Source organism: Pecten maximus, chromosome 10, assembly GCF_902652985.1.
Source record: "Pecten maximus chromosome 10, xPecMax1.1, whole genome shotgun sequence".
In the NCBI taxonomy this organism is placed as follows: Eukaryota; Metazoa; Mollusca; class Bivalvia; order Pectinida; family Pectinidae; genus Pecten; species Pecten maximus.
Genome location: NC_047024.1, coordinates 19,609,551 through 19,635,972, shown reverse-complemented (window position 1 = coordinate 19,635,972; position 26,422 = coordinate 19,609,551). Strand labels below are relative to the sequence as shown.

Sequence of the window (26,422 nt, the reverse complement as noted above, 5' to 3'; positions counted from 1 at the left end):
TGTGGCTTTATGGGTATGAAAAGGGATATTAACCTCGCCTCCATATCGGTTAATATATTTCCTCTGGTTGATATAATTACACATCGACCTCAACACACGTCCATAAATTGATTAATATTATTTTTCATGATTTAGTATATTAAGCAGGAGCATTCTATCTTGAATATAGTATTCCGATAAGATATTAACTGCCTAAACACATACCTGTTAATTAGTTATACATACAATTACCATATGTCGGTAACTGATTGTTAATTGAAGGCCGTTTAATTATGAGAATGTATGAGGTGTTATCGCAGAGAAACTGTAATAAATTGCCTAGCGTAGATTAAATTCTTTGAAACAGAATTCCCAAATATTTTCTTGTCGACCAATAAACGAATATTTTCTCTCTAAAACATTGGGTTTTTATGTAAAATAGTCATGTTTAGAATATCACAAAACTCTATCGAACTGTACTTTTAAAATGGGAGATCCGCATCCGAGCACAGGGGCTCGATTTCTGGATTTTTCAATATGTATGACATTAATCATAAACTAAAATTGTTGCACTAAAAATTCAGTATTTATTTCATACATCGATATCCCAGATTTCATAGGGTTTGTGATCATGTATAAATGTTGAAATATCGAGTGTTTTTTTTTTTTATTAAATGCAAAAACCGAGCACCTGTGATTCGAGTATGCGCTGTGGGTTTCGTGGTTTGCGCTGTGGTTTTGCCAATGTCATTTACAACATCGAACCATCATCAATACTCATACTTCAAAAAATCTCGTTAGACTTCACAGTTTGCTATATCGCAGTAATATCAACACATCTACTCCCAGTAGCCTGCTAATCATTTATGGCACCTGTGAGTGTAAAGATTTCAGCGAGGAATCCACGCCGACAGTTAATGACATCAACGAGAATATACATCTTATCTTACGGTTATGTTAAATGTGATACAGCTGATTTCAGATATTTGTACCATTCAAGTTTCTAAATGTTCTCATATATATTTTATCGTAGATCTGAATGGTCTACATGTATAGTGATGTGCCGTTGATAATGGCAGTTTTATGATTAATTACTACTGTTTGTATCTCGTTTTTAATAATTAGTTAAAAGTTAAAAAAAAGACCTATTTTATAAAAAAAGAATGTATACCTTATGGTCGGGAAAATATAATGAAAAACAATTTTTACATTTGTTTTCATGTTTTAGACATAATTAACTGTTACTAGTATCAGTTTAATTATATGCATGATGATCATGAGACCCCGCTGAAGAGATTTTTCAATAATATAACAATAGAGTAGTTTTTTCACACTGCTTTGCTGATCTTGGTAGCTATATAATATAGATCTATGATTTGATAAAATACTTTATGCAAGGATGTTTATTACACAACCAATGAGCGTTTATATAGTGACGTTTCCATGACTAGTACGATATGTACACTGTCACCTTCATCAGACAAAAGACCAGCGCAGCATGTGTACAGATACCGTACTAGGTATCGAAACATCACGTATAAAAAAGCATTGCTTGTATTACAAAATTCTTTGTAACTCTTTAATTTGGAGGAAATAAAGAAATAATAATAGACTGGGGCCAGTATAGGTGATTTATATATAGACTGGGGCCAGTATAGGTGATTTATATATAGACTGGGGCCAGTATAGGTGATTTATATATAGACTGGGGCCAGTATAGGTGATTTATATAGAGACTGGGGCCAGTATAGATGATTTATATATAGACTGGGGCCAGTATAGGTGATTTATATATAGACTGGGGCCAGTATAGGTGATTTATATATAGACTGGGGCCAGTATAGGTGATTTATATAGAGACTGGGGCCAGTATAGGTTATTTATATATAGACTGGGGCCAGTATAGGTGATTTATATAGAGACTTGGGCCAGTATAGGTGATTTATATATAGACTGGGGCCAGTATAGGTGATTTATATAGAGACTTGGGACAGTATAGGTGATTTATATATAGACTGGGGCCAGTATAGGTGATTTATATATAGACTGGGGCCAGTATAGGTGATTTATATATAGACTGGGGCCAGTATAGGTGATTTATATAGAGACTGGGGCCAGTATAGGTGATTTATATAGAGACTGGGGCCAGTATAGGTTATTTATATATAGACTAGGGCCAGTATAGGTGATTTACATAGAGACTGGGGCCAGTATAGGTTATTTATATATAGACTGGGGCCAGTATAGGTGATTTATATAGAGACTGGGGCCAGTATAGGGGATTTATATATAGACTGGGGCCAGTATAGGTGATTTATATATAGACTGGGGCCAGTATAGGTGATTTATATATAGACTTGGGCCAGTATAGATGATTTATATAGAGACTGGGGCCAGTATAGGGGATTTATATATAGACTGGGGCCAGTATAGGTGATTTATATATAGACTGGGGCCAGTATAGGTGATATATATATAGACTGGGGCCAGTATAGGTGATTTATATAGAGACTGGGGCCAGTATAGGTGATATATATATAGACTGGGGCCAGTATAGGTTATTTATATATAGACTTGGGCCAGTATAGATGATTTATATATAGCCTGGGGCCAGTATAGGTGATTTATATATAGAGACTGGGGTCAGTATAGGTGATTTATATAGAGACTGGGGCCAGTATAGGTGATGTATATATAGACTGGGGCCAGTATAGGTGATTTATATATAGACTGGGGCCAGTATAGGTGATTTATATAGAGACTGGGGCCAGTATAGGTGATATATATATAGACTGGGGCCAGTATAGGTGATATATATATAGACTGGGGCCAGTATAGATGATTTATATATAGAGACTGGGGCCAGTATAGGTGATATATATATAGAATGGGGCCAGTAGAGATGATTTATATATAGACTGGGGCCAGTATAGGTGATTTATATATAGACTGGGGCCAGTATAGGTGATTTATATATAGACTGGGGCCAGTATAGGTGATTTATATAGAGACTGGGGCCAGTATAGGTGATTTATATATAGATTGGGGCCAGTATAGGTGATTTATATATAGACTGGGGCCAGTATAGGTGATTTATATATAGACTGGGGCCAGTATAGGTGATGTATATAGAGACTGGGGCCAGTATAGGTGATTTATATAGAGACTGGGGCCAGTATAGATGATTTATATATAGACTTGGGCCAGTACAGGTGATTTTTATAAAACATGGTAAATTATTACATAAGTATTCATGAATTACATCCCGATCAGACAATTCAATATTACACGTGGCGTTTTTACTACTCTTTACAGCACACAACCAAAATCACTTGACACTATGTGTACAAAATGGCGAAGAACACAGCCGAGTTAATTCTAATGCTGAAACATATACACACACACAAACCAAGTCCTAGATGCAGAATAACATATCAATCATTTAATTGTGACATTCTACCCGACTTGGCATACATTATGTATTTACTAAATTTTCTTGGGGATTTTTTTTCCATTTTTACTCGTAAATGATTAAGTCAATTTTAATACAGAGAGGCACCGGGAAAATACGGTTAATACTTTTCTCAATTCGGAATAAAAGGGGCTCAATAATAATTCGATTTATGGATATCCATAATAAGTATTTAAATTAAAGTAGTACCTAAATATTTAAGAAAGAAATCAAGACCAAAAACCTGAGATCAACCCTGTATTTAAGTCGCGTTACCGTAAAACGACGTTTTGGGATGACCATTACGACAATGGGCGATGTTTTCATGACGATATGTGTAGGTAAAATTCATTTATACATAAAAATACAGTTGTAGTTATAAACGTTCCAGTAAAGTTGAATTGAATTTAATATAAATGAATCTTTCAACTCTACCGGTGGTCATAACATAGCACGACATGTGTTCTAGAGTTAAGTTAAAAGTTGGAATTATACTCAGATAGAGGTTGATTGACGAGGTTAATGGTTACAGCCGAGCCTAGGACACTCTCGGACTGTGTTCATGTGACAACCCTGGCTTTTTTTAAACCATACTTGGTCTCGTTTGGAGACGTTAATACCACTATTTAGCAGCCTTGATATATAAGGCAAAACATCCGTGACAGCGTTGGTGTGCAAACCTAATGTTTTAAAAATACATTAATTTACTAATTTCATTGAAGATCAGACAAAGGGTATATATATAATATCAAAATCTGTACATTGGAAAATTATATTTCTGTGTCTATCTGCCTTCAGAAATCTGTGTTTCATTATATTCAATAACATTCCTAAGCATACGTATAGTAACGTTCACCTAACGTTTGAAAGCAAACGATTTCCTTAAAAGTATTGATTAATTTCTGCATCTTATACCAACTGTCATGTAGTTAGGAAAATTCCAATAGTGAATTTTGTACTCCATGTGCATGTATAACTCCGGACCTGTTCTTTTGGTTAATGTTTTATAATTCATTTTAAGATTAACAGTAACAAATATGTAAATCAGACTTCATCCTGGTTTCCGGTTGTAAGTAGTCCTTTATAGGAATGGCACCAAAGGTAGGATGGTGGGCTAGATCAGACCCCCACAAAAATTTAAATGTAACTATGCCCAAATTTTAAATCATATTTAAATGAGCAATTTAAATATGTAAATGAGATATTATCTCCAATTTTCACTATTCGCTCATTCACTACATGTACGTTTAACAATAGCTGATAAAGGCGCTTATTTTACTTTTCTTAATTGAGAAAGTATCAGATTATTTTTTCTACAAGTTTCATGCAATTTGTGCCGAAATACACACACACATATATTTGAAAAACAAAATTTTTTTCTCGTTGTGTATAATTGTTATAATGGAATGAGTTAAATTATAATTCTATGTTGTATTTTGTTTCGGAATATTATCGTGATAACATATCTTATATAAGATAAAACAATGCTATATAGTTTACATTCAGCATGTATCTGATTATAGCTATTAGATTGTCTGACATGTACGTCTAACTGCAAATAAGCAAATACGTGTACTTGAGACATATTTAAAAATATAATCTGTTTAGTATAAAAAATATAATCTGAATTGTATTAAATAAATATGTATTGTAAAAGGGAATTGTAGTAGAGATAAACAGAAGAAAATTAGGATATTCATAAATCGATTGATGGATATCCATAAATAGTTTCTTTTTTCCACTTTGGCTTGCCATAAGACACGACGACATTAAATTCCAGTGAATCTGGAGTATCGACATGGTTTCCGGTTGTATATGTAGGCCTATTATACTGGATTTTAGTTTTGTGGTTATTCACTGATGTCAAAGGTCTACTGTATCGAGCCCCCGTGAAGTTGAAAAAAACAGTCTGCTAAATAAACAAAATATCTTTGGAATCATTTTCACCTACTGTCAAGACGACTTTCATTTATGATTTAAGAACTGATATTCTTCTGAAAATAAAGTAAATCCAGTCGATAGAAGCATAAGTGTTTCCGAGGAATCAAGTCTGTCCTGTGCAATACCCGTTCAAAGCCGCATCACTTCTAATTAAATGTTAACCGAAAACGGCTTGGATTTTAAACAATAAAAAATTATGCAATTGTGAATAATTTGACGATATCTACAAACGTAAATGAAACAGAAAATAAAGCCAAATTTGTGCTAAACCATTTAATGTGTTTGCTTTTAATAACGGCACGGGAGACGATATTATTCCTTCTGGAAATGTCGACTGTTCCGGTATTTGAACTTGATGACGTCGGCGATAGAGTAAGCGGCAAATTTAAACGCATCAAAACCTACAGCAGATACTTATACTATACTTTAGTATATAGGTCTCTGCCTGCAGTAAATAAAAACAAATTCTTTATGAACGTAATTGTTACCAAATGGTAGCATACAGTCGATATGAATACAATTTGGGTGACAGATAAATATTTCATGTCGCCATAACGGGCGACATTCTACATTTTGTATCTGTCACACAAATTGTATTCATATCGACTGTATACTACCATTTGGTAACAGTTCATTGCTTAAATGAACACGCAAACGTACTTCATTCTCATAATTTATATACATTGTATCATTTATATACATTGTATCATTTTGTCATTATTGATATAGTAAATTCTTTTTTATATTCTTAATTCTAGATGCTTTTTACGTTCATTTTTTTTTTTACAACAGACTTTCCTCATCTTTAGGGCTCTTGGAATTTTAGTTCAAATAAAACTTTCGCTTTCATTTGATTTTGTATTCATTGAAAAAGCAACGAGTATTTCTGTCTCATGAAAGGTCACTATAACTAGTTAACGTTAACTGTCGGCCTAATCCTACTGTATTTTAAAAACTCACTTGGACAAATCGAAAGTAGATTTGGAAAGTAAGAGACGCTCTCAAAAAGTCACGTGACCAGTAAACAAAAATGGCGGACAATATGGTGACAAGGATATTGCAGCACATACAGAAACAGAAGAACCAGACATGCAAGACCGCGGATTTACTTCATGCTTTACGTGGCAAGAAAAAGACTTTAAATGTGGAATTATATAGACTACAGAGGCAGGGAGTTATTAGAAAAATACAAAATGTTCCGCCTGTCTGGCAAATGCAGGATGCTCGGCCTTCGCACTCCGTGATCATGACCGGCCCATCGATGATGCAGAGGAATCGTCAGCACGATGGTGTCTCGAGGGGTAGGGGGAGAGGACGAGGACGAGGAAGGGGAGTTATTCGTGGACTTAAACGTGGATTTAACTCTCAAAATAGAAATGTAATAAATATTTATAGTATTTTGATAGCCTCTGTCGTCATCGGTTATTTCCAAATGGAATACCAAGAATCCTAGTTTCGGTTTCGATTTTCGTTTTTTGTTTCGTGTCGCTAATGTGTAAAATATTATCGATCACCTTATTGGTTTTTCAATAAACCTAAATATAGAATGTTAATTGGATGACATACCTTTAAGTCTTGTCATTACATGAAAAATCAACCTAGTTTTGTGAAGAGGTGAGCAATAGCTATTTTTAAAAATAATGCATACCTGTGCAATTTAAAGCTATTTAAATAGTTCATAGTAGGGGTACTCATTCAGTCAGTTGGTAACCGGTTTTAAGCTTGGTGTCGCTTATGTGCTGTGCATAGAGAAATATTTATTTTCATAAATGCCTCCCATTACCACTAGAATGGTAAGTTTTGTGATATACTGCAATGTTAAAGTTATTTAAGTTCACATTACATATCAATGATTATCAAAGTAATTTTGTAACATTTTTACTTTCGATTTGCTTTTTTTATGAATTATATACGGTCTAAGATGACCTAAATCTGTGATGGTCCACAAAACAACACAATACTATCATATTTGCTTAAAAATTGGGCTATGATATTAATTTTGCTCGTGTACGATGTATGTACACTCGTCACTGTTCACTGTAGTACACCTGTAACCAATAAAAAACTTGTCTCATTTACACCCAATTTTAAAACTATATTCTTTAATGAAACTATTTGTCATTCAGCTGACATATAATATCTCTATGACTTTTCCTTTAATTTAATTAATCCATATTGGGGAAAGAAAAACAGTAAAATACATTAAACGATTACCAATTGCTCTCACAGGAAGTGAGCTAAGAAGAATGGTCTGTTCCATGTAACAGTTGATTATAAGTCTGAGACTAAATAAGTTAACCCTTTCAACCATAAGAAACTTTAGTGGACTCTGCCATCATTCATCATGTGAAGTCCAATATGGTCAGTAGGGGTGAAAGGGTTAAACATACAATGTCAGACTAACATACATGTGCAGACGTTTACAGGAATAAATTTCATTGACATAAAGAAATAAGTATTATTATTATTTTTTTTATATTTTTGGTTGTTTTTGGTTTGTTAGATTTTAATTACATATTTTCTCTGTTACAGTCATTCAAGAACAGTAGGCCAGTGGATCCGGAATCTATAAGAGCTATTCTGACCTTTCTACACACACAAAGATCACCTGTCAAAGCTGCCGATATTGCAAAGTCACTTGGACTGTCCACTTCATCTGAAGTTAATCCTTTATTGTACTGGATGTTACACAATGGACAAATCCTTCAAGCATCTAAGCAGCCAGTGTTGTGGACGGCACAACTTTATGGGGATCCATCTGGTGTCACCAACATCGAGACCCAGAGTGGGCCTTCATTCAATCCAGCTGAATTTAATTCAGAAGAAATGTTCAGCAATATTGGTGATGTTCATTTAAAACTAGAGGAACCGTCTTTGCAGGATACACCTCAGTCATCTGGACAATTTCTTGGTGCGAGCCATCAAGGATTAACAATGTCTCCAAGCCGCAGTGAAGCATCTTGGCCTTTTGGTAATGACAGAAGTAGAATGGAAAATACTTCTGATAGTGAGAGTGAGAAAATGCAAGTGGAAGTTAAATTAGAGCCTGATGAAAGTGAAAATGATATGATGGTTAGTTGTTCAAGTGATGAAAACATTGGTAAAAGGGTTGATGAAACTTCACCAACAGATAAAAGAGGTGGTGTACATGATTGGACAAGTAGCCCAGATAGAGTTGTGATAAAACAGGGCATATCTCCAGGTAGTTGTACACCTGAGGTGAAATCCGAGCCAAAAACAGCTTTCTCAGACGTAGACAAGTTATTACAAACTCTGCTTGGATGTCCAATGAAAATGGCAAAGAGTTTTGTGTTAGTACATAAGATGAAAATTTCACAAGAAGAAGTCTCGGAAATAATTCAAGAGGCGAGGAGGTTGAAGTATGTTAGAGACCAAGACGAAGTTTATGTGTTGGACAAAAAGGGAGAGGAGTACATTCGTGGTAAGTTAATCAACTGCGGTGACGAGGAACAAGTTCAGATCGGCTCCAATAGACCAAACCTAAATCCGCCACCGAAACGTGTGCCATCTACAGGAAAACCATTAAACCCGTTTGAGATCTTAGGCCGAATGGCACATCCTTCATCTGTGGGCAATCGTTTGCCTTTCAATGCTAATACAGGTGTAGGGATAGCAGAACCACGTATGCTGAGTTTGCAACCAATCAGGTGTACAGTAAACAATTCAATGTCGGTAGCAGGATCTTGTCAGCCAATGAAAGTTAACCAAACGGACTCTCTCATATCAAGACTGATGAAAATATCGCAGTCGGATACTGCACAACTCAAATCATCCTCATCCTCATCCTCATTCTCATTGCCACATTCATCACCTCAGACATCTTCATCCCCATTTTCATCTTATCAGACACAAACACAATCACCATTCACATCATCTGAAACCTCCTCCCAGCAGTCCAGAGTTCAGCAAGGACCAGTACCTTTGAGACAGCCCACTCCACAGGGTATGTCTCAGGGATTTAAACTTCCTCCGGCTCCACTGGAGATTGTTCGTCAGCAACTCAAACAGACTGAAATCTCACCTTTAAGGGATGCATCTTCACCGATAGATTCAGGCCTTGCAAATGCTGGCATGCAGAAACTCCTGAATGCCAGTTCCCAAAATGCAAGAGCATCTCCGCTATTCCTAGGCAGGGGAGGTAACTCTTCTCAAGAAATGTCCCAATTACAGGGCCAACAACCACATTCCTTACCAGTGACGGGAAATTTCGCTAGTCCTCCTTCACTGTCGGGGCCACAAAGCCTCAGTCTTGACTTCTCTACAGAGAGTTTTGCTGCCCTCAACAAAAATCCAGTCAGTGCTTTGATGGAATATGCCCAGTCAAGGCACAAGGTTGCCAGGATAGAAGTCATCCGCCAGTCCGGCCCTTCTCACCGTCCAAAGTAGGTCACTGCTCCAAATTAGGTCACTGCATGATTAAACTTGTACGCGAAAATAGCAGCTAACTGACTGATATTTTTATGCTCTGTCTGGGATGTATGCAATGATATTTTTTTGGTCTCTTTTACAAAATTCTTTGTATGTAAATTTAAATTTAGCTGTGAAATTACATGTACAGTATTTCTTTAAAACTCTCTACTCTGTCTTTCTGTGTTCTGCTTTCCCTCTCTTAGGATCTCTTTGACATTCAAGTTGTCACAAAGACTTAAACTCTGTAAAGACAAATAACTGCAAAGTTAATTATGCTAGACATGTAATTTTTTTGGATATAAATTTTTGTGTATTTAAATTCATTTTTATAAAATGATAAATGTACATTTAGGTTTTTACAAAAAACACACATGATGTAACTACTTTTCAATACCAGTTTTAAATTTGATACAAGAGGATCAAAGAAAAATAATTCAAAGTTCTTCAAGAATTTTTTTTTTATTAAAATCAAATTGAAGTAGATTTTTGTAGTTGTTGCAGATGCTTATATATGCACAATTAAATGACAATGTATTGGATTAATTAGCATTTAAAGGAAATATATTGCGATCAGTACAAAGCGTGATCACAATATGCATGTTGACAATATTCTGATCAGCTGACCGGTTTTGTTTTGTGTCCAATAGGTTTCAGATGGGAGTGTTTATCGGTAACGAACAGCTGTCGACTGTGACGTGTACCAACAAAAAAGATGGCAGGAAAGAAGCGGCAGATATGGCACTCCGGGCTCTAATCGTGGAAGGAAAATATAACACAGAAAAAATTCCAGTGAGTATTATCATCACCAAATCCTCAAGATATGTCTGCATGTACTAACGTATTTGCTCGTGTGGTATGTTTGTAGGAATTCTGAATTGATTACATTATTCATTTCTGTTTCAAAATATTATGCCAGATATGTAGCAAAGATTTAAAGAATTGAAATAGTCAATCAAAATATTTTGAAATACACTTTTTCAGACACAGAATCCCTTGTCATGAAATTCAGTGATTTCTCTATGAAATACCTAGGTTTTCCAATCTATCTAGCTTGGTACCAACACATTGACCCGTTAAAGTGGGAATAAAAGTTTTCTTTATCTCAGCATGCCTTGTCATACTGTGGTGAGGATTTTGCCAGGCTTGCTGTTTCATTTTGTGATGATTAAATGTATCTTTTTAATGACAGACCAAGAATGTCGTCCCTGCATCACAGATGACTCACTTTGACCGTGTGGCCGCCCTGACTCACCAGCACTTCAATTCCCTTGTGGCCACCATAGCTGACAACTTTGCTGGCCGTAAGGTCATTGCCGGGCTTGTGATGAAGACATCTGATGCTGACCTTGGCACTGTCATATCCATAGGAACAGGTGAGTGTTTTGAAATCCTCTGACCTTTGAACTATGACTTAACCTTGGCAGTGTCATATCCATAGGAACAGGTGTGTGTTTTAAAATCCTCTGACCTTTTGATCTTTGACCTATGACCAAGTTATTTTGACCTTTGCACTGTCACATCCATAGGAACAGGTGAGTGTTTTGAAATCCTCTGACCTTTGACCTAGCTATGACTAAGTCATTTTGAATTTGGAACTGTCATTCCATGGGAACAATTGTCTGTTTAAAATCCTTTGACCTTTAACCTTTTACCATTGACAAAATCACTTGACCTTGGCAAGGTCATATTCATGAGAACAGGTTTGTGTCCTTCATCAGACCATTAGCCACAAATTAAAACAATATAATATCTGTAACATTTATATGTTTTGAAAAATCCTGTGACCTTTGACCTATTCTCTAATACCTATATCAGTTATTTTTCTGAGTTACACATCCCTGTATTATATTTTACTGACCATGTGATGATGTATCCTAGGTAACAGATGTATAACTGGTCAGCAGCTGAGTCTGGAGGGAAACACGGTCAACGACTCTCACGCTGAAATCATCACTCGTCGGGGCTTCATTAGGTATGTCATAAAAAACTTAGGAAATATAGTTAAATTCCCAGCTTTTATATTTCTAGAAATATATATTTCTACAGAAAAATATTTTTTGTAAACTTGACATTCTTAACATATTTTGATAACAAGTTAAAGGCCATCTTATTGGAAAACAAGAATTAAAAGAAAAAGCAACTTAATGTTGCTTTTCATCAAGAATGTTTAATTTCTCAGTTAAATGTACATAAACCTTACCTTTGTCTCGACATATGCCTATTGTTTAGGACATGCTCACTGTGTGTTGGCTTGGGATAGGGAACATTGCTCTATTACATAGAAATATGTTGTGTTTTTCAGGTTCCTGTATAAAAAGTTGCTGACCTTTGAACCCAATGGCCCTAATGGTTTCTTCGTGAAGTCACCGTCAGGAAAGCTAAAGATAAGGGATGGTATAACTTTCCACCTTTATATTTCTACTGCACCATGTGGGGATGGTGCTCTCTTCTCTCCCAGGTAATTACCTCCCTTGACTGACGCCATGCTAGGGTTGTCTTTGAACGACAGCAAGAACACAAGAAATAAGACACTCAAAGACAGCCCTCAGTCAGATTTTCTTTTACTGCGGTCCAGACGATTGGACCAAACATAATGATCTAGCAAGTCTGGACAAAGACTTTTCACATACATATGTAATATGCTCTTTGTCAATATTTTATTTAGCAAAAATTGATTTGGTTTGTTTGGTTTGTTTTTGTTTAACGTCCTATTAATAGCTAGGGTCATTTAAGGGCGTGCCAGGTTTTGGAGGTGAAGGAAAGCCGGAGAAAAATCACCGGCCTACAGTCGGTACCTGGCAACTGCCCCACGTAGGTTTCGAACTCGCAACCCAGAGGTGGAGGGCTAGTGATAAAGTGTAGGGACACCTTAACCACCAGGCCATCGCCACGGCCCCTTAAATGGAGTGAATAAAAAAGAATAAGCGAAAATTGACAAAATTGTATGAACACAATGGTATACATATATAGTTAGGTAATACTCTACATGTTTATCAATAGGAATTCTAATATTGTATGGACATAATGGTATACATATATATAGTTATATAATATTCTACATGTTTATCAACAGGAATTCTAATATTGTATGGACATAATGGTATACATATATAGTTAGGTAATACTCTACATGTTTATCAACAGGGATTCTGCCTCCAACAATACTCCATTAGAGACATTGAAAGACAGGACCCACCATCCAACATTCACCAGCCAGGTACAGGGGCTACTCCGCACCAAGATGGAGGGAGGTAAGATAATCAGTGTCAGGCTATAAAATAACCTCCTTCCCTAATTATACCCCCCGCAACGAAGTTAGGGGGGGGGGGGGGGGGGGGGGGGGGGGGGGGGGGGGTATACTGGAATCAGGTCGTCCGTCCGTCCGTCTGTAGACACAATGATGTACCGGCTACTCTTCCTAAACTACTGAAGGAATTTCCACAAAATTTTATGGCAATAACCCTTATACATTGTAGACTTTAGTCAAGACAACTAAGACAACTCAGACAACTCCTATATAGCTATCAACTGATTTCATTTGAAATACACAGGAATGTTAGGGACTCATAATGTGTACATATGCATGCAGGTTTTTTCCCCACAAATTTAGGTTGCCGTGGTAACCCGTTCACTAAAAACAGGTTTTTGTTGGAAAATCTTCACCAGAGGGTCGGGGGGTATGAGTTGGCCCTCTGGACGACAGTTCTAGTTTGAATCAGGAATAAGATGCATCTCTGGGCTTTTTGCCAGATAAATGTTTCACCATCATTTCTCCTTTTCCCAGGGGAGGGAACCATTCCAGTTGAACCAGACTTCACCGTACAGACATTTGACGGAATCCAGAGAGGCGAGAGGCTGCGGACCATGTCCTGTACAGACAAAATTTGTCGATGGAATGTCGTTGGTATGCAGGGAGCTCTTCTCAGTCACTTTTTAGAACCCGTCTACCTAGATTCTCTAACACTCGGTAAGTGTTCTCAATTTATAGAAATATCATTTTGCTTAAATTTTATAGAAAATTTTTAATATTGAAATAAATTTGGAATTTAGTTAATGCAAGACAATAAATTATATCTAGTTTGATGATTTGTGATTCTCAGAAATTTTTCAGTAATGCAAATGTTTCAGCAACATGGTACTGTAATTATCTCACTGAGTTAAGCTTTACAGAACATTTGTATACTACCAGTAGCAAATACAGTACTTAGGGGCCATTTGTAATACCAAGTAAATACCATGAATATTTTATCTCGGAGTGTATATAACTTGGGTCAATGTTGAGACCTTGTAAAGGCTATGTTAACCCTAAATTCAGTTACTGAAAATACCTAACATATTGGTTGAATATTTTTCTCGCATCTCTTATGCAAAACTTTGTTAAACATGTAATGCAACTACAACGCTGAATATAGCCTTTTTAGGTAAACAACACATAAAATATAAAATGTCATTTTCGGAAAGAACGAAAATGAGGAAGAGATTTATCCCACAATGTCACGGCTTTTCCTCTTCAGACACATGTATCTTTATATATAGCTGATAGAGCTGAGATACATTTTGAGATCATTACTGCAGTTGTGGATGTTCTATATTTGACAGGATTTCTATTTGACCCTGGTCATCTGGCCCGAGCTGTATGCTGCCGTGTGAATCGCGGTGACATGGACATCAATACAATGCTGCCTCAGGGCTACCAGCTGAATCACCCGTGGTTAGGGCGCGTAACTGCTGTGGAGCCATCCCGCGAGACACAGAAAACGAAGGCTCTCAGCATCAACTGGTGCTACGGAGACGACAAGCCAGAGGTTACAGATGGAACACAGGGCCTGTGTTACACAAGGTAAGGGTCAGAGGTCATATCAAATGGGGCTGTTTTACACTAGGTAAGGGTCAGAGGTCATAGCAAATGGGACTGTTTTACACTAGGTAAGGGTCAGAGATCATAGCAAATGGGACTGTTTTACACAAGGTAAGGGTCAGAGGTCATAGCAAATGGGACTGTTTTACACAAGGTAAGGGTCAGAGATCATAGCAAATGGGACTGTTTTACACTAGGTAAGGGTCAGAGGTCGTAGACAGAAATGAGACCTTATTATTCACCAGCAGGTCATAGCAAATGGGACTGTTTCACATTATGTAAGGGTCAGAGATCATAGCAAATGGGACTGTTTTACACAAGGTAAGGGTCTGAGGTCATAGCAAATGGGGCTGTTTTACACTAGGTAAAGGTCAGAGGTCATAGCAAATGGGACTGTTTTACACTAGGTAAGGGTCAAAGGTCATATCAAATGGGTCTGTTTTACACTAGGTAAGGGTCAGAGGTCATAGCAAATGGGACTGTTTTACACTAGGTAAGGGTCAGAGGTCGTAGACAGAAATGAGACCTTATTATTCACCAGCAGGTCATAGCAAATGGGATTTTTGCTCAAGAGACAGATGTCATAGACAGAAGTTGGAACTGTACACTATATGTTAGGGTCAGAGGTCAATAAGGACAACACAGCCTTTGTTTTGCTTGGCTAGAGTATAAGGCTGATATTGGTCATGTTACTAAGTGAGGATTAAAGGCCAAGAAAGCCTGTATGGAAAAAAAATCAGAATCTGTATTTTCATGAGCAAGTTAAATAATTTGAAAATTATAGCAGTGAATTATTTTCAAGTAGACAAAAGGGATATATATATATATATATAAATCACTATGATATTCCGTTTCAAAGTAGAATTATTTTTCAAACAAATATTTTAATTCTGTTTCCTGGAATTAGAATTTCAAATAAAAAAAAATTAGTTGCAAAATTATTTGGCAATTAAGACTATTATTGAAAGGAGGTGTTTCTTTGTTACAAGTAAAATAAAACTCAAAATTTTCGTTATAATTCTGATCTTGTTTTTCTTTTTCAGTATCGAGAAAGCATTATTCTCTCGTTGTACCAAGAAGAACTTGTATGACAGTTTTAAACAAGTGTGTAAAAAGTTCGGACATCAGGAGCTTTTACAGTACAAAACATACAATCAGGCCAAAATGGCTGCCACAGACTTCCAGCAAGCAAATAAGTTGATGCTGAAGAAAATGACGGAAAACAGTTATGGCACCTGGGTATCTAAACCTGTCGAAGAAGAAATGTTCAGCTGATTACGCCAAACAGAATCCCACGACCTGTGGGAAACTATGGAAGATTTCTAGCAGGTAACTAACGGTTACTGGAGTTTAAAGTAGGCTCCTCATAGTTACCAAAGCTTGCAAGTGAGTAACTCCTGGTTACCAAAGCTCTCCATTGGGTAGCACATGGTTACTGACTCTTTGAGGTACCTAGCTAATGGAGTTGTAAGGATATTAGTTAAGTGCCTACTGGCTTGCTAAATTCAACATCTTCCTTCAGTTGCTGAAGCTCTGTAGTAGGTACCCATGGTTACTGAAGATTTCTAGTGTGTAACCCATGGTTACCAAAGTTTTCCAGTGAGTAACTCTTGTTACTGAAGTTTTTCAGTAACACATGGTTACCAAAGATCGATGTCCAGCGAGTAACCCCATTGTTACCAAAGATTTTCAGTGAGTAACCCCATGGTTACCAAAGCTTTCCTGTGAGTAACCCCATGGTTACCGAAGCTTTCCAGTGAGTAACCCCATGGTTACCGAAGCTTTCCAGTGAGTAACCCATGGTTACCAAAGTTTTCCAGTGAGTAACCCCATGGTTACCGAAACTTTCCAGTGAGTAACCCCATGGTTACCAAAGCTTTCCAGTGAGTAACCCCATGGTAACTAAAGCTTTCCAGCGAGTAACCCCATGGTTACCGAAACTTTCCAGCAAGTAACCCCATGGTTACCGAAACTTTCCAGCGAGTAACCCCATGGCTACTGAAGTTTTCCAGTGAGTAACCCCATGGCTACTGAAGTTTTCCAGCGAGTAACCCATGGTTACGCAAGTTTTCCAGTGGTTACTCTAGATATGATCACGTAATACTTGTCACATGAGACATCCAGTTCTCCAGCACATGACTCATCGTTACAAAAGTTGTCATTTGGAGAATTGGAATGCTAACCAGAAACCCTGTTTCTAACGTTAAAATAAATGACATTCACTGTGGTGTAAAAACTGTGAATTCACCACATTCTAGTGAGATGAGAATTTGAATACTCCTACCCCAGTAGCAGGTCAATCTGTGTTGACCAAACTTATATTTGCTACCATATTTATCCTGCAATAAGCCCATGCCCGGTAACAAGACCAGCCACATACATTGTATATAGTTCACTATAGATCGAAATGCTGACAAATGCTGTATCTTTGTCTTGAAATTTAAAAGCCGACACCCCAACCCACCTTTAAAACTTAGATTTTCAAAGATTTGATATGCATTTTCTCCTGGGCTTAATGCAGGATAAATATGGTTATATTTCAAACTCAATTTATACAACAGTGGCACTATTAGTTTTGTTTATGAAAATACGATATAGTTGATCATTCTGTAATTATCTGTCAAATTATATTTTGATGTTCATCTCGTTATTGTTGCAATGTACAGATCATTAATTTCTATCAGAATTTGATTTGATAGCCATATGGGATGTAGTCTCTTTGAATAAGTTTATAAAATATACTTAGATAAGTACACATTTTAATTGTAATCTGTGAAATTATTTCACTTGATATGTTGGACCCTCAAAATTATTGTTAAAAAATTCCATACTTAGTGTTTAATTAGATTGAAAACCTTCAGGTTTAGAATTTAATGGTCCTGGAACTTCTGTGTTTTATATACATGTATATTATATAAATATATATATAATATGTTCATATAGAGGGACCAATATGGCTTATATATTTTACTGTAAAATTTGATGTTTGAATTTTAGATATTAAGAAACATTTTTTGGGGCAAAATCTTGGAACTTACAACTTGAAAGTATTGTTTTCTGTTCTGTATGTTTCACAGTAAATCCTGTGATTGCTTTAAATTTTAATTATTTATTAAGTTAAATAAAATGTTTTGAAAAGCATTATAGAGCTTAAAATATGAAGTAAAAAACAACGTTGTTTTGAAAAGCATTATATAGAGCTTGAAATATTAAGTAAAAACATTGTTTCGAAAAGTATTATAGATCTCAAATTAGTTTAGTTATATTTTGAATGAATTCACACAATTAGAGATACTGTACTAGGAAAAAATAACTTGATATTAAGATTGTTCAAAATTTATCTCAGTTTTGATTTTCTCTTAAATCTACTGAGTATTAAAGATTATGAACTTTTTTGGAGAAAATTTGCTTTTATGTATAGCCACATGATACAGATGGATATGACATGAACTTTAGCTCCGCCGACAATTTATGGTGTTCAGCATTCACTGTTATTTCTTGTGGGGCCTGCAAAGTTTTGAATAACTATTATATCCTAATTCTTAGTAGTGCTATATCATATACAGTCTGTGTTATCAATAGAGAAGGAGATTTCTGATTGAACGTCTACTTTTGAGTACAGCACGTAGGAGTTATCCCTCCTGTGATGAATATTTTCATCGTTATTTTGAAATAAAATATAATCACTTTTTTGAAAAATTGCATGTTTTTCAAAAAAGTCTAAATAACTAGAAAATTACAGTAATTTTTCTTCAAAGCAATTGGTGGTAAAAAGATCATTTAATGTCAGTTTTCATGATATTCGTTAATTATGTCCTGGTCGTGTTGTATCCCCTTCAATAAATAAAAATTAACCAATGTGCAACCACCTGCACATTCACCCATGCATTCATTACTGAATAGATATTTTAATAATATACTGGTTCTGCCTTCTTTATCGGGTTTGTACCAGTTATACCGGTACAAATCTGCTGTACTCATAATGGAATGCGGTATACCCGCAAAACCAAACTGGTACGCATGAAACATACTTCTTGAATCCAAGATTCGGAACTGCAATTCCTATTTCTTAATGCAAACATACTTTTTGAAACCGAGATGTGGAATCTTCATTTGCGATGAAAAAATAGAAAAAATAAACAGATTTTATGTTTGAAGTGTAAGACAGTCGTCATCTTCGGAACTCACTCAAGATTCAATAATGTTCCATTAATATGGTACTGTGCTTAATTATTTGGTACAATTAGTACGAACCAATTAATTAAAGAAAGGCAGGACAGGTAACTGACAGGGAATGAAAGAAAAAATAAAAGGAAATAAATGACATGGAGAAACTGATTTTAATGATGATACAGATATGTTATTATGAATAGAGAATTCAAATGTTAAACATTAATTTGTGATATTTGTAATTATTTCTTGGGTGGTCGGGTTGCACTGTGGTAAAACACTTTGCATTCACCTAGGTGTTCAGGGTTCAAATCTTCGATCAGACGTGAAAAGGTATAGCTGTCGCCTTCCCGACCATGTGGGTTTTCTCTGGGTACTCCGCTTTCCTCCCACATTAAGACCCCTCATGTGCTTCATTCTGGATCAATAAGGGTGATTAACATAAGTTGGTATAACTTGTTTTCTAAAAATAAAATATATGAAGTTTCATTTACGATATTGATTCCTATTTTGTTCAATCTAATTAAAATTAGACTTGTTATTTCTGCTCTTTTACGATAATCTATAATACACTGCAATACAGTGGAGCAGAAATATTGCAGTGTATCGTAAATTAGCGTAGAGGAGAGGAAATTACAAGTCTAATCTTAATTAGATTGCTATTTTGATTGATTGTTAAAGCAGAAACAAAAAGTATCTTGCCCCTTAGTTAATTAATATGGTACATTTTTAGCCAAGTTCAATTTGTGTGGTTATTTTTAGACAACAATCTGATGATGGTTGGCTATTCAAATCGCCCTGCATCTGTGGTCCCTCTGTCCCTCCATAAACAATTCTTGTTCTTGCAATTTTTCTGGAAGTACTGATGGGATCTTACTCAAATTTCCTATGTAGGTTTCCCTTGGTCCCTAGTTATGCATATTGCATGAACAACAAGAAGCCATCTTGTTTTTTGACAATTGAAGTTTGTTACAACTGGATCCCAAATTTAAGTACTAAATGGTCTTTATGGGTCTTTCACAAATTTGAATGTAGAGGTTGCGCTTGGTCTCCAGTAGAGTTTGGAAGCCTGATTGAAAGAACTAAATGGGTGACAAAGAGTGTGGCCATCTTGGAATTTGACAATTGCATGTTGCTCCTGCTGTATATAGAGTTAGCTATGATATGTTTTGAAGGGAAAAGAAGAGAAAAGATTGGTCTTTCATTTGACTGATATGGATCATTCAATGGTGGGCGCCAAGATCCCTCTGTGATCTCTTGTTGTATTAAGAGGATTGAGATATTAGTAAATTCCACTTTTGATATCTAAAGCTTTCTGTAGATATTACTTGAAAAAGAAGTCTGCTGACTTACAATATATTCAATATGATGTGTTTATAGTCTATAGATAATATTTTGCTTAAATTCCACCATTCTGTAAATAAATTTCAGGTTATGTGCATATAATAATACCAAGGGGAATATTCCGCACAAATCAAGATAAGATGCTTTTAATTTCTATAAAAAATTGTACAAGCCTTTAAATTATCTACTTATATGTTCTTATTGAAATTGAACACCTAAAAAAACAAATATTTATTTTGTGGAAATTCTTTATAGATCTAGCTACATGTAGATGGATTTACAAAATCATTCATATCGCCCTGAATTCGTCAATAAACAGGTTTGTGTTGTATAAGCCAGACAGTATGAAATTTTAAAATTGATAGGAAAAAAGCCTAACGAAGCAATGAAGTTGCGATCCGAGCATAAAGTTGACAGTGTACATACTTGTGAATTAAACCTAACTGCTTCGCATTAAATCTACGTCCAGTGAGACCTCAGTCCTGGGTTCTGCAGTGTGCTATATTTTGGACATCTAATTTCATATTTACTGGCCACTGAAAAAATATTTTGATTCTGACAATAGCTTTAAAATCATTAGAAAGAGCTCAGAAATGTACAGAACAGACAGACATTTTGCATCTTGTGCAGACTATTCCTTTAAAAGAGGGTCGCTCTTTAAATGACAATTTTTAATTGTATCTTACTGTTAAACGGTGTTAAAGGATAATTTTACATATTTAGAAGTGAAACCCAAGTTTATATGCCAATTATGAACTTATAATTGTCAAGATGGGACATGCATGCCGTACATAAAATTGGCTTTGACTAATTACAAAAATAATTAGCTAATTTCCTGCATAATACATGAGTTTGCTCCGAGGACCTTAACAAATGCTTTGTTTTTGTCCATAGTCATCATCATCATTCATCATCCGCACTTTCTGTCAAATTTCTATAAAATGTCTTGTGGTCAGCCATCATCATTTTTTGTCATGCATGTAGATATATTTCTTCTGGAGTTGTTTCCTGAATGGGGAAAAAATCCACATCTTTTGTGTAATAAAGATATATATATGTATATATATATATATTACAACATTATAAATTTGAAATACTTATTGTGGCACTCTCAAATTTGAGTGCATCACTGATTTTAGATAGTCTTAAAATAAATAATTGATAAATAAATGTATAAACCAACGTAGAATCATAATTTAGTGAAAAAAGCTTTGAAAATATATAGTATTACCCACAGGGGCTTGACACATTCCTATGGCCCAGAATGAAAAATAATCCAAAGACCCGACCCCCTAGATCGCTTATTATTGACAATTAATTAGTGACCTAAGGGGTGGGGCCTTCGGGTTGATTTTTCATTCTGGGTCATAGGAACATGTCAAGTCCCTGTGTCTTATTGTGTAACATGTGGTAACTGATAATTGAGGAAGTGGTAGTTTTATCCAATATTTCATTTGTGAATGTTTCTTTGGAATAACTCTGACTCACATATTGAAACTTCGCTGGTATATTAAATAGGATAATTATTTTCGCTGACTTGAGACCTACTTTAATATCATTTTGAAGTATATCTTGTAAAATGTATGAAAAAGAAAATTATTGATATAAGAACTACCAACTTACATGGTACAAGTAGAAGTAGATTGAATGTTGCTTCGGTCGATTTCATCTGGTGATGAATTGAGTTGCTCTGTAAAGCAGTTCATTTTGAATTTGTCTCGAGAGCAACTAAATTCATCACCCCATGAAATCGACCAAGCAACATTCAATCCTTATATTTCAGTTAACATGCATTTTAACATCTTAACAAATTGATGGAGTACAAGTCTTCAGTATCTAGAACTTGTGCAAGTCTAATAGTTGAATTTTTTTCAAACACGCAGATTGATGTTAATCTGGTTAGATTTATGGACAAATGAAACATTAAATTTGAAAGTTTCATCGAGTCCAACTTGAATAGCAATTTAAATATAATATCACTGTAAGGAATACCGAAGTCTTAATTATAAAGAGACCATAACTTCCTCATTCCCTGTAAAACAGATTACTGACTATACCTTTGTTAAAGAGACCATTTTCATGCTTACCTTTGGAAGGTGTCACTGGTATATCTTCCCTCATTTTGAATTTGAGATGTTCGTCTTAATGATTTCTTCTCTAAAGCTTTAAGAATTGTTTTGCTATTGTAATACAGCAGGTTAAGTTTGAAGGTAGTCTGAGTTTCCTCAAGGCCTGACACCATGTCTGGTGTAGATATGGTGTCAGGGCCGGAGGAAACTCGGACTAGGCAGCTGAAGGGTTATGATTATTTATCAGCAATTTGATTTTTGTCCGTTTTATTGACCACAACGCAAATACAAAATTTAATCTTTGATATACAATAGTTATATCCCTTCATTCAGACTACCAGGTAAAGTATGGCTGATATTCGTTATATAAGTATCCTCTATACAAATTTGGATGTTGTCAAACTTGTATTCAAAGGCCACCTGCATAAACTTCAAGTGGTCTCTTATGGCAGGTGGTCTCTTAATACAAGTTAAATTGACATGGAAATAGCTGTGATGTAGAGTTCTGAAAACGGTGGCTACATATAGGTGGCCTCATTATAGAGGTGGTCTCACAGACAGGTTTCATTGTATTTGTGTTTTGTTTTACTGATACAAAATTTGAGCAAATACATAAACATGTGTTATCAAAAGATTTTGAGTATTTGTTTTGTTTTGTCTGTGAATAAAGGTGCTTATTTTTTCTTATTAAAGAAAAAAAATTTTTATCTCATTCATTTGTTTGTGCATATTACTATGGATTTCTTTTACAAAGTAAACACTTCCACAGCTTCAGTCACTGGAGACTAATAACATCTAGGTGAAGATTCAAGATGTGTTTTCTATCCTTACTGGAGCGAATTTGCATTTCTTTAAGGAAGCCATTTCAGATAAGGGATTTTCCTTTGCTGTTGTGGTTGTGTTCTTTAGCAAACACATTAACAAAATTGATCAAAATATGCTGTGGTCCTCTATGTCGATCAGAGAGGTAGCCACCAGTTACTACAAGGAGACCCCACTACACAATAACCTTGGCTGTTCATGAAGCAATAAACCCAGCTAACAAAGCAAAAAATAATCCACATACATTCATTTGACATCTCTTAATATTTCTACAAAAAGTAACTGAAGCAAAAACTACAGAACATGCAACGAGAACTGCGGAGTGGAACAATGTACTGCCGTCGAATGTCATATAGTGGTAACTACTAACTTGTATGAAAATAATATTTTTGCAATACGTTAAGAGTGGCTTGCTGACATGCTATAAATCTTGTGTTTTACTACAAAGTCAGCGTTTAATTTTCTAAAAGTTTGAGGAAGATAAGTAAACTAGAGTATTCAACTATATCATTAAACACAACTTCTTATCATGATTTAATAAAGCCTACCAAGTTTCAAAGAAATTGATAGAAAACTCTAGATCTCGAGACAATGATTCAAGTATTGGATATATATAAAGGGCAGTAACTTCGGCAAAATATCTAAATCAAAATTTTTGTGGTGAACATAACTTTGTATCAAGATTACAATGCCTACTAAGTTTCAAAGAGATCAGTTGTAAAATGTTGTAAGGTTAGCTCCTGACAAAAATCAAATACTGAAATAAACAAAGGGCAATAACTTTCGCAAAAATAGTTTAATTGAAATTCTTTTCTGGGAAACACAAAAACATATCAAGATTACTGAAGCCTCCTAAGTTTGAAAGATGTTGGTCGAAAAATGTAGTCGAAGCTCTGGACAAATATCAAATACTGAAATAAATAAAGGGCAATAACTTTTGCAAAAATAGTTGAATTAAAATTCTTTTCAGGAAAACACAACTCCATATCATGATTATACTGTATACCAAGTTTCAAACAGTTCAATCGGAAAATCTGTGGACAACAATCAAGTACTTAAATAAACAAAGGGCAATACATTTCACAAAAAGAATTGAATCAAAATTCTTCTGATAGAAACACAACTTTATATCATCATGATTATACTGTAAACCAAGTTTCAACGAGATCGGAAAAAATAATGAAGGAGAAGATCACCAGACAAAAGTTTATGTCGGACAGGACATACGGACGGACGGACAACGCTATACCATAATACTCCCGTCGATAGACGTATTTTAAAAGTACACCAGTATTGTTAATTTATTCCAAAAATGGTAGACTCAAAGTATCAGTCGTTTACTTTTTCTTGCTTTAATTGACCAGTCCAATTATGCTTCCAATAGGTGATCAGGTAAAGTATTGACAAACTGTTACCTGAGGAAAGGTCCCACAAAATATCTGTATCGTAGTTGATCAAAACTATGAGTTGTACAGATTGTAGGATATATTAGAAAATTATTCATGGAGCCTTAAATTTGAAGTTTAAGGTATTTCAAACTTTGGTTAATTTTCTCAGATGTTTTTGCCAAAAAGACAACAAACCGAAAGTCGTTTTTTGAACACAGGGACCTGACATTATGGAAATGCTTTAATTTTGAGGTGACATTTATTTTAAGAATACCGGGTACTCAAATTATACATCAGGACGCTGTTGATGTAACTTTCCAATTTCGCCAATAAGAATAAGATATACCTGGTATGTGTAAACTTTTGATTTCTGCACAACCAATAGCATGTGACCCCTGCTAGTTCAAGGTCACATCAACAGGTGTCATAAAGACTTTGCACAAATTTCCAATAAAACCCATTATAGCAAATCCCATTGGAGAAAAAAAGTTTGTTATATAATCCGAAATTTATTACAGGATTTTAAAGTAAGGTTGAGCCAAATAAGGGGTTTAACTTACTTTGTAATAAAAAGAATTTCATATTAATCCGTTCGTCTCAAGAAAGTCTTACAAGGTCATTCATTCGAACACACTTGGTAGCCTTTCACCCTAGCATGCTGCAGACCCAATATCAAGTCTCTGGACTTCTTGCTTATTGAGAAGTTTTTAAAAGGAAAAAGTTGATTCTGGCCAGCCGGACGAACGCCGGACAACACACCACAGCATAAGCTCACTTACCCTTCATACAGGTGAGCTAACAAAAAACCAAGCAAGTAGAAAAAAGTGCTAAAATATTTAAAGCAGAAAACAGTCATATTTAGAAAAATTACAGAATAGACAAAAGCCAATATTTTCAGATGTATGTGGCTATGGAATATTGATTTTGACTTTTTCATTGATTGGTGTTGAAGGATAAACTCTTGTCTATAAACAAACAAACAAACACTGTATGTAAACAATTTCTGATAATCATTTATTGCACATTTTGGCAATTTAAAATCAATAATTAATCTTGAACAGACTTACATAATTTTTCTTTCAAACACAACACTCATCATCCACACACACAGTAGAAATCGATGTTAGGGAAGTTTAACTTACAAAGTAATACAAGCTAAGAGCCTAAAATGTACAAAAGAATGCAAGTCTATATATCCTTTATTTCTGTTACTTAAAATGATATTCTCCAAACATTACTGAAAGATAATGGTAATATGCAGTTTGCATGTTAAACAAACCATCAGTATATATATCTCTCTACGGCTGCAATTTCTCAGCAGACATTTTATTTTGTTGTCAAAAATTCATTCATACATCCATTCATCACATATTTACATGTTTATCATTTTAAATACATTTGATATTTATTTCCTTTCTTTCTGATTGTTTATAATTGAATACAATTACCAGTATATATACACTACCTGAACTGTTCAAAATAAGACACTCAATGCTAAAATCATTTTTTGAAATGTTTCATAAAACAGTCTCTCAATTCGCTATTTCACCTGTGAAATGGCTGATCATATTGTAGATAGATACCAGGTATCAAAGTACTAAATTCACAGTAGTTCGGTGGTGAATATGTGGTTTTCAGATAATTAAATCTTTAGCAGAACATGTACAGTACCACTGGGACTTGGCACAAAATCTTAACTCATGATCAATATTTATTATATATAATACATGTGGGTTTATTATTGTACCAAGTCCCTGTGCACAGTACCAATGGTTGCAGCCACATCAAATTGAATGCTACAAACATATAACAAAAACATGAAAAATATCTGGCAAGAGGAGAAGAAAATGTCTTCCTAATTTCCTGTTAATGAAAAATTCATAGTTTCATCGCCTCGCAAATATATTTTGAAAATGTATATATATTAATTAAACTGATATCACCAAGAATTAATTTTAAATATCTCTGG

The 26,422-nt window shown here is 35.2% G+C and overlaps 1 protein-coding gene across 2 annotated transcripts; it reads left to right on the top strand.

Moving 5' to 3' along the window:
- Positions 1-6,411: 6,411 nt before the first annotated feature.
- LOC117335621 (double-stranded RNA-specific adenosine deaminase-like) lies at positions 6,412-22,930 on the top strand. 2 transcript variants are annotated; one of them, XM_033895743.1, is made up of 10 exons: positions 6,412-6,749; positions 7,904-9,774; positions 10,450-10,591; positions 10,992-11,175; positions 11,681-11,774; positions 12,105-12,260; positions 12,947-13,053; positions 13,587-13,769; positions 14,402-14,642; positions 15,704-22,930. In XM_033895743.1, the coding sequence occupies exons 1-10, from the start codon at positions 6,414-6,416 to the stop codon at positions 15,933-15,935; spliced, it is 3,546 nt and encodes a 1,181-aa protein (XP_033751634.1). In that variant the 5' UTR covers positions 6,412-6,413; the 3' UTR covers positions 15,936-22,930. The 2 variants fall into 2 exon arrangements, with proteins under 2 accessions (XP_033751634.1, XP_033751635.1); XM_033895744.1 differs by lacking the exon at positions 6,412-6,749 and adding an exon at positions 7,065-7,164.
- Positions 22,931-26,422: the final 3,492 nt, after the last annotated feature.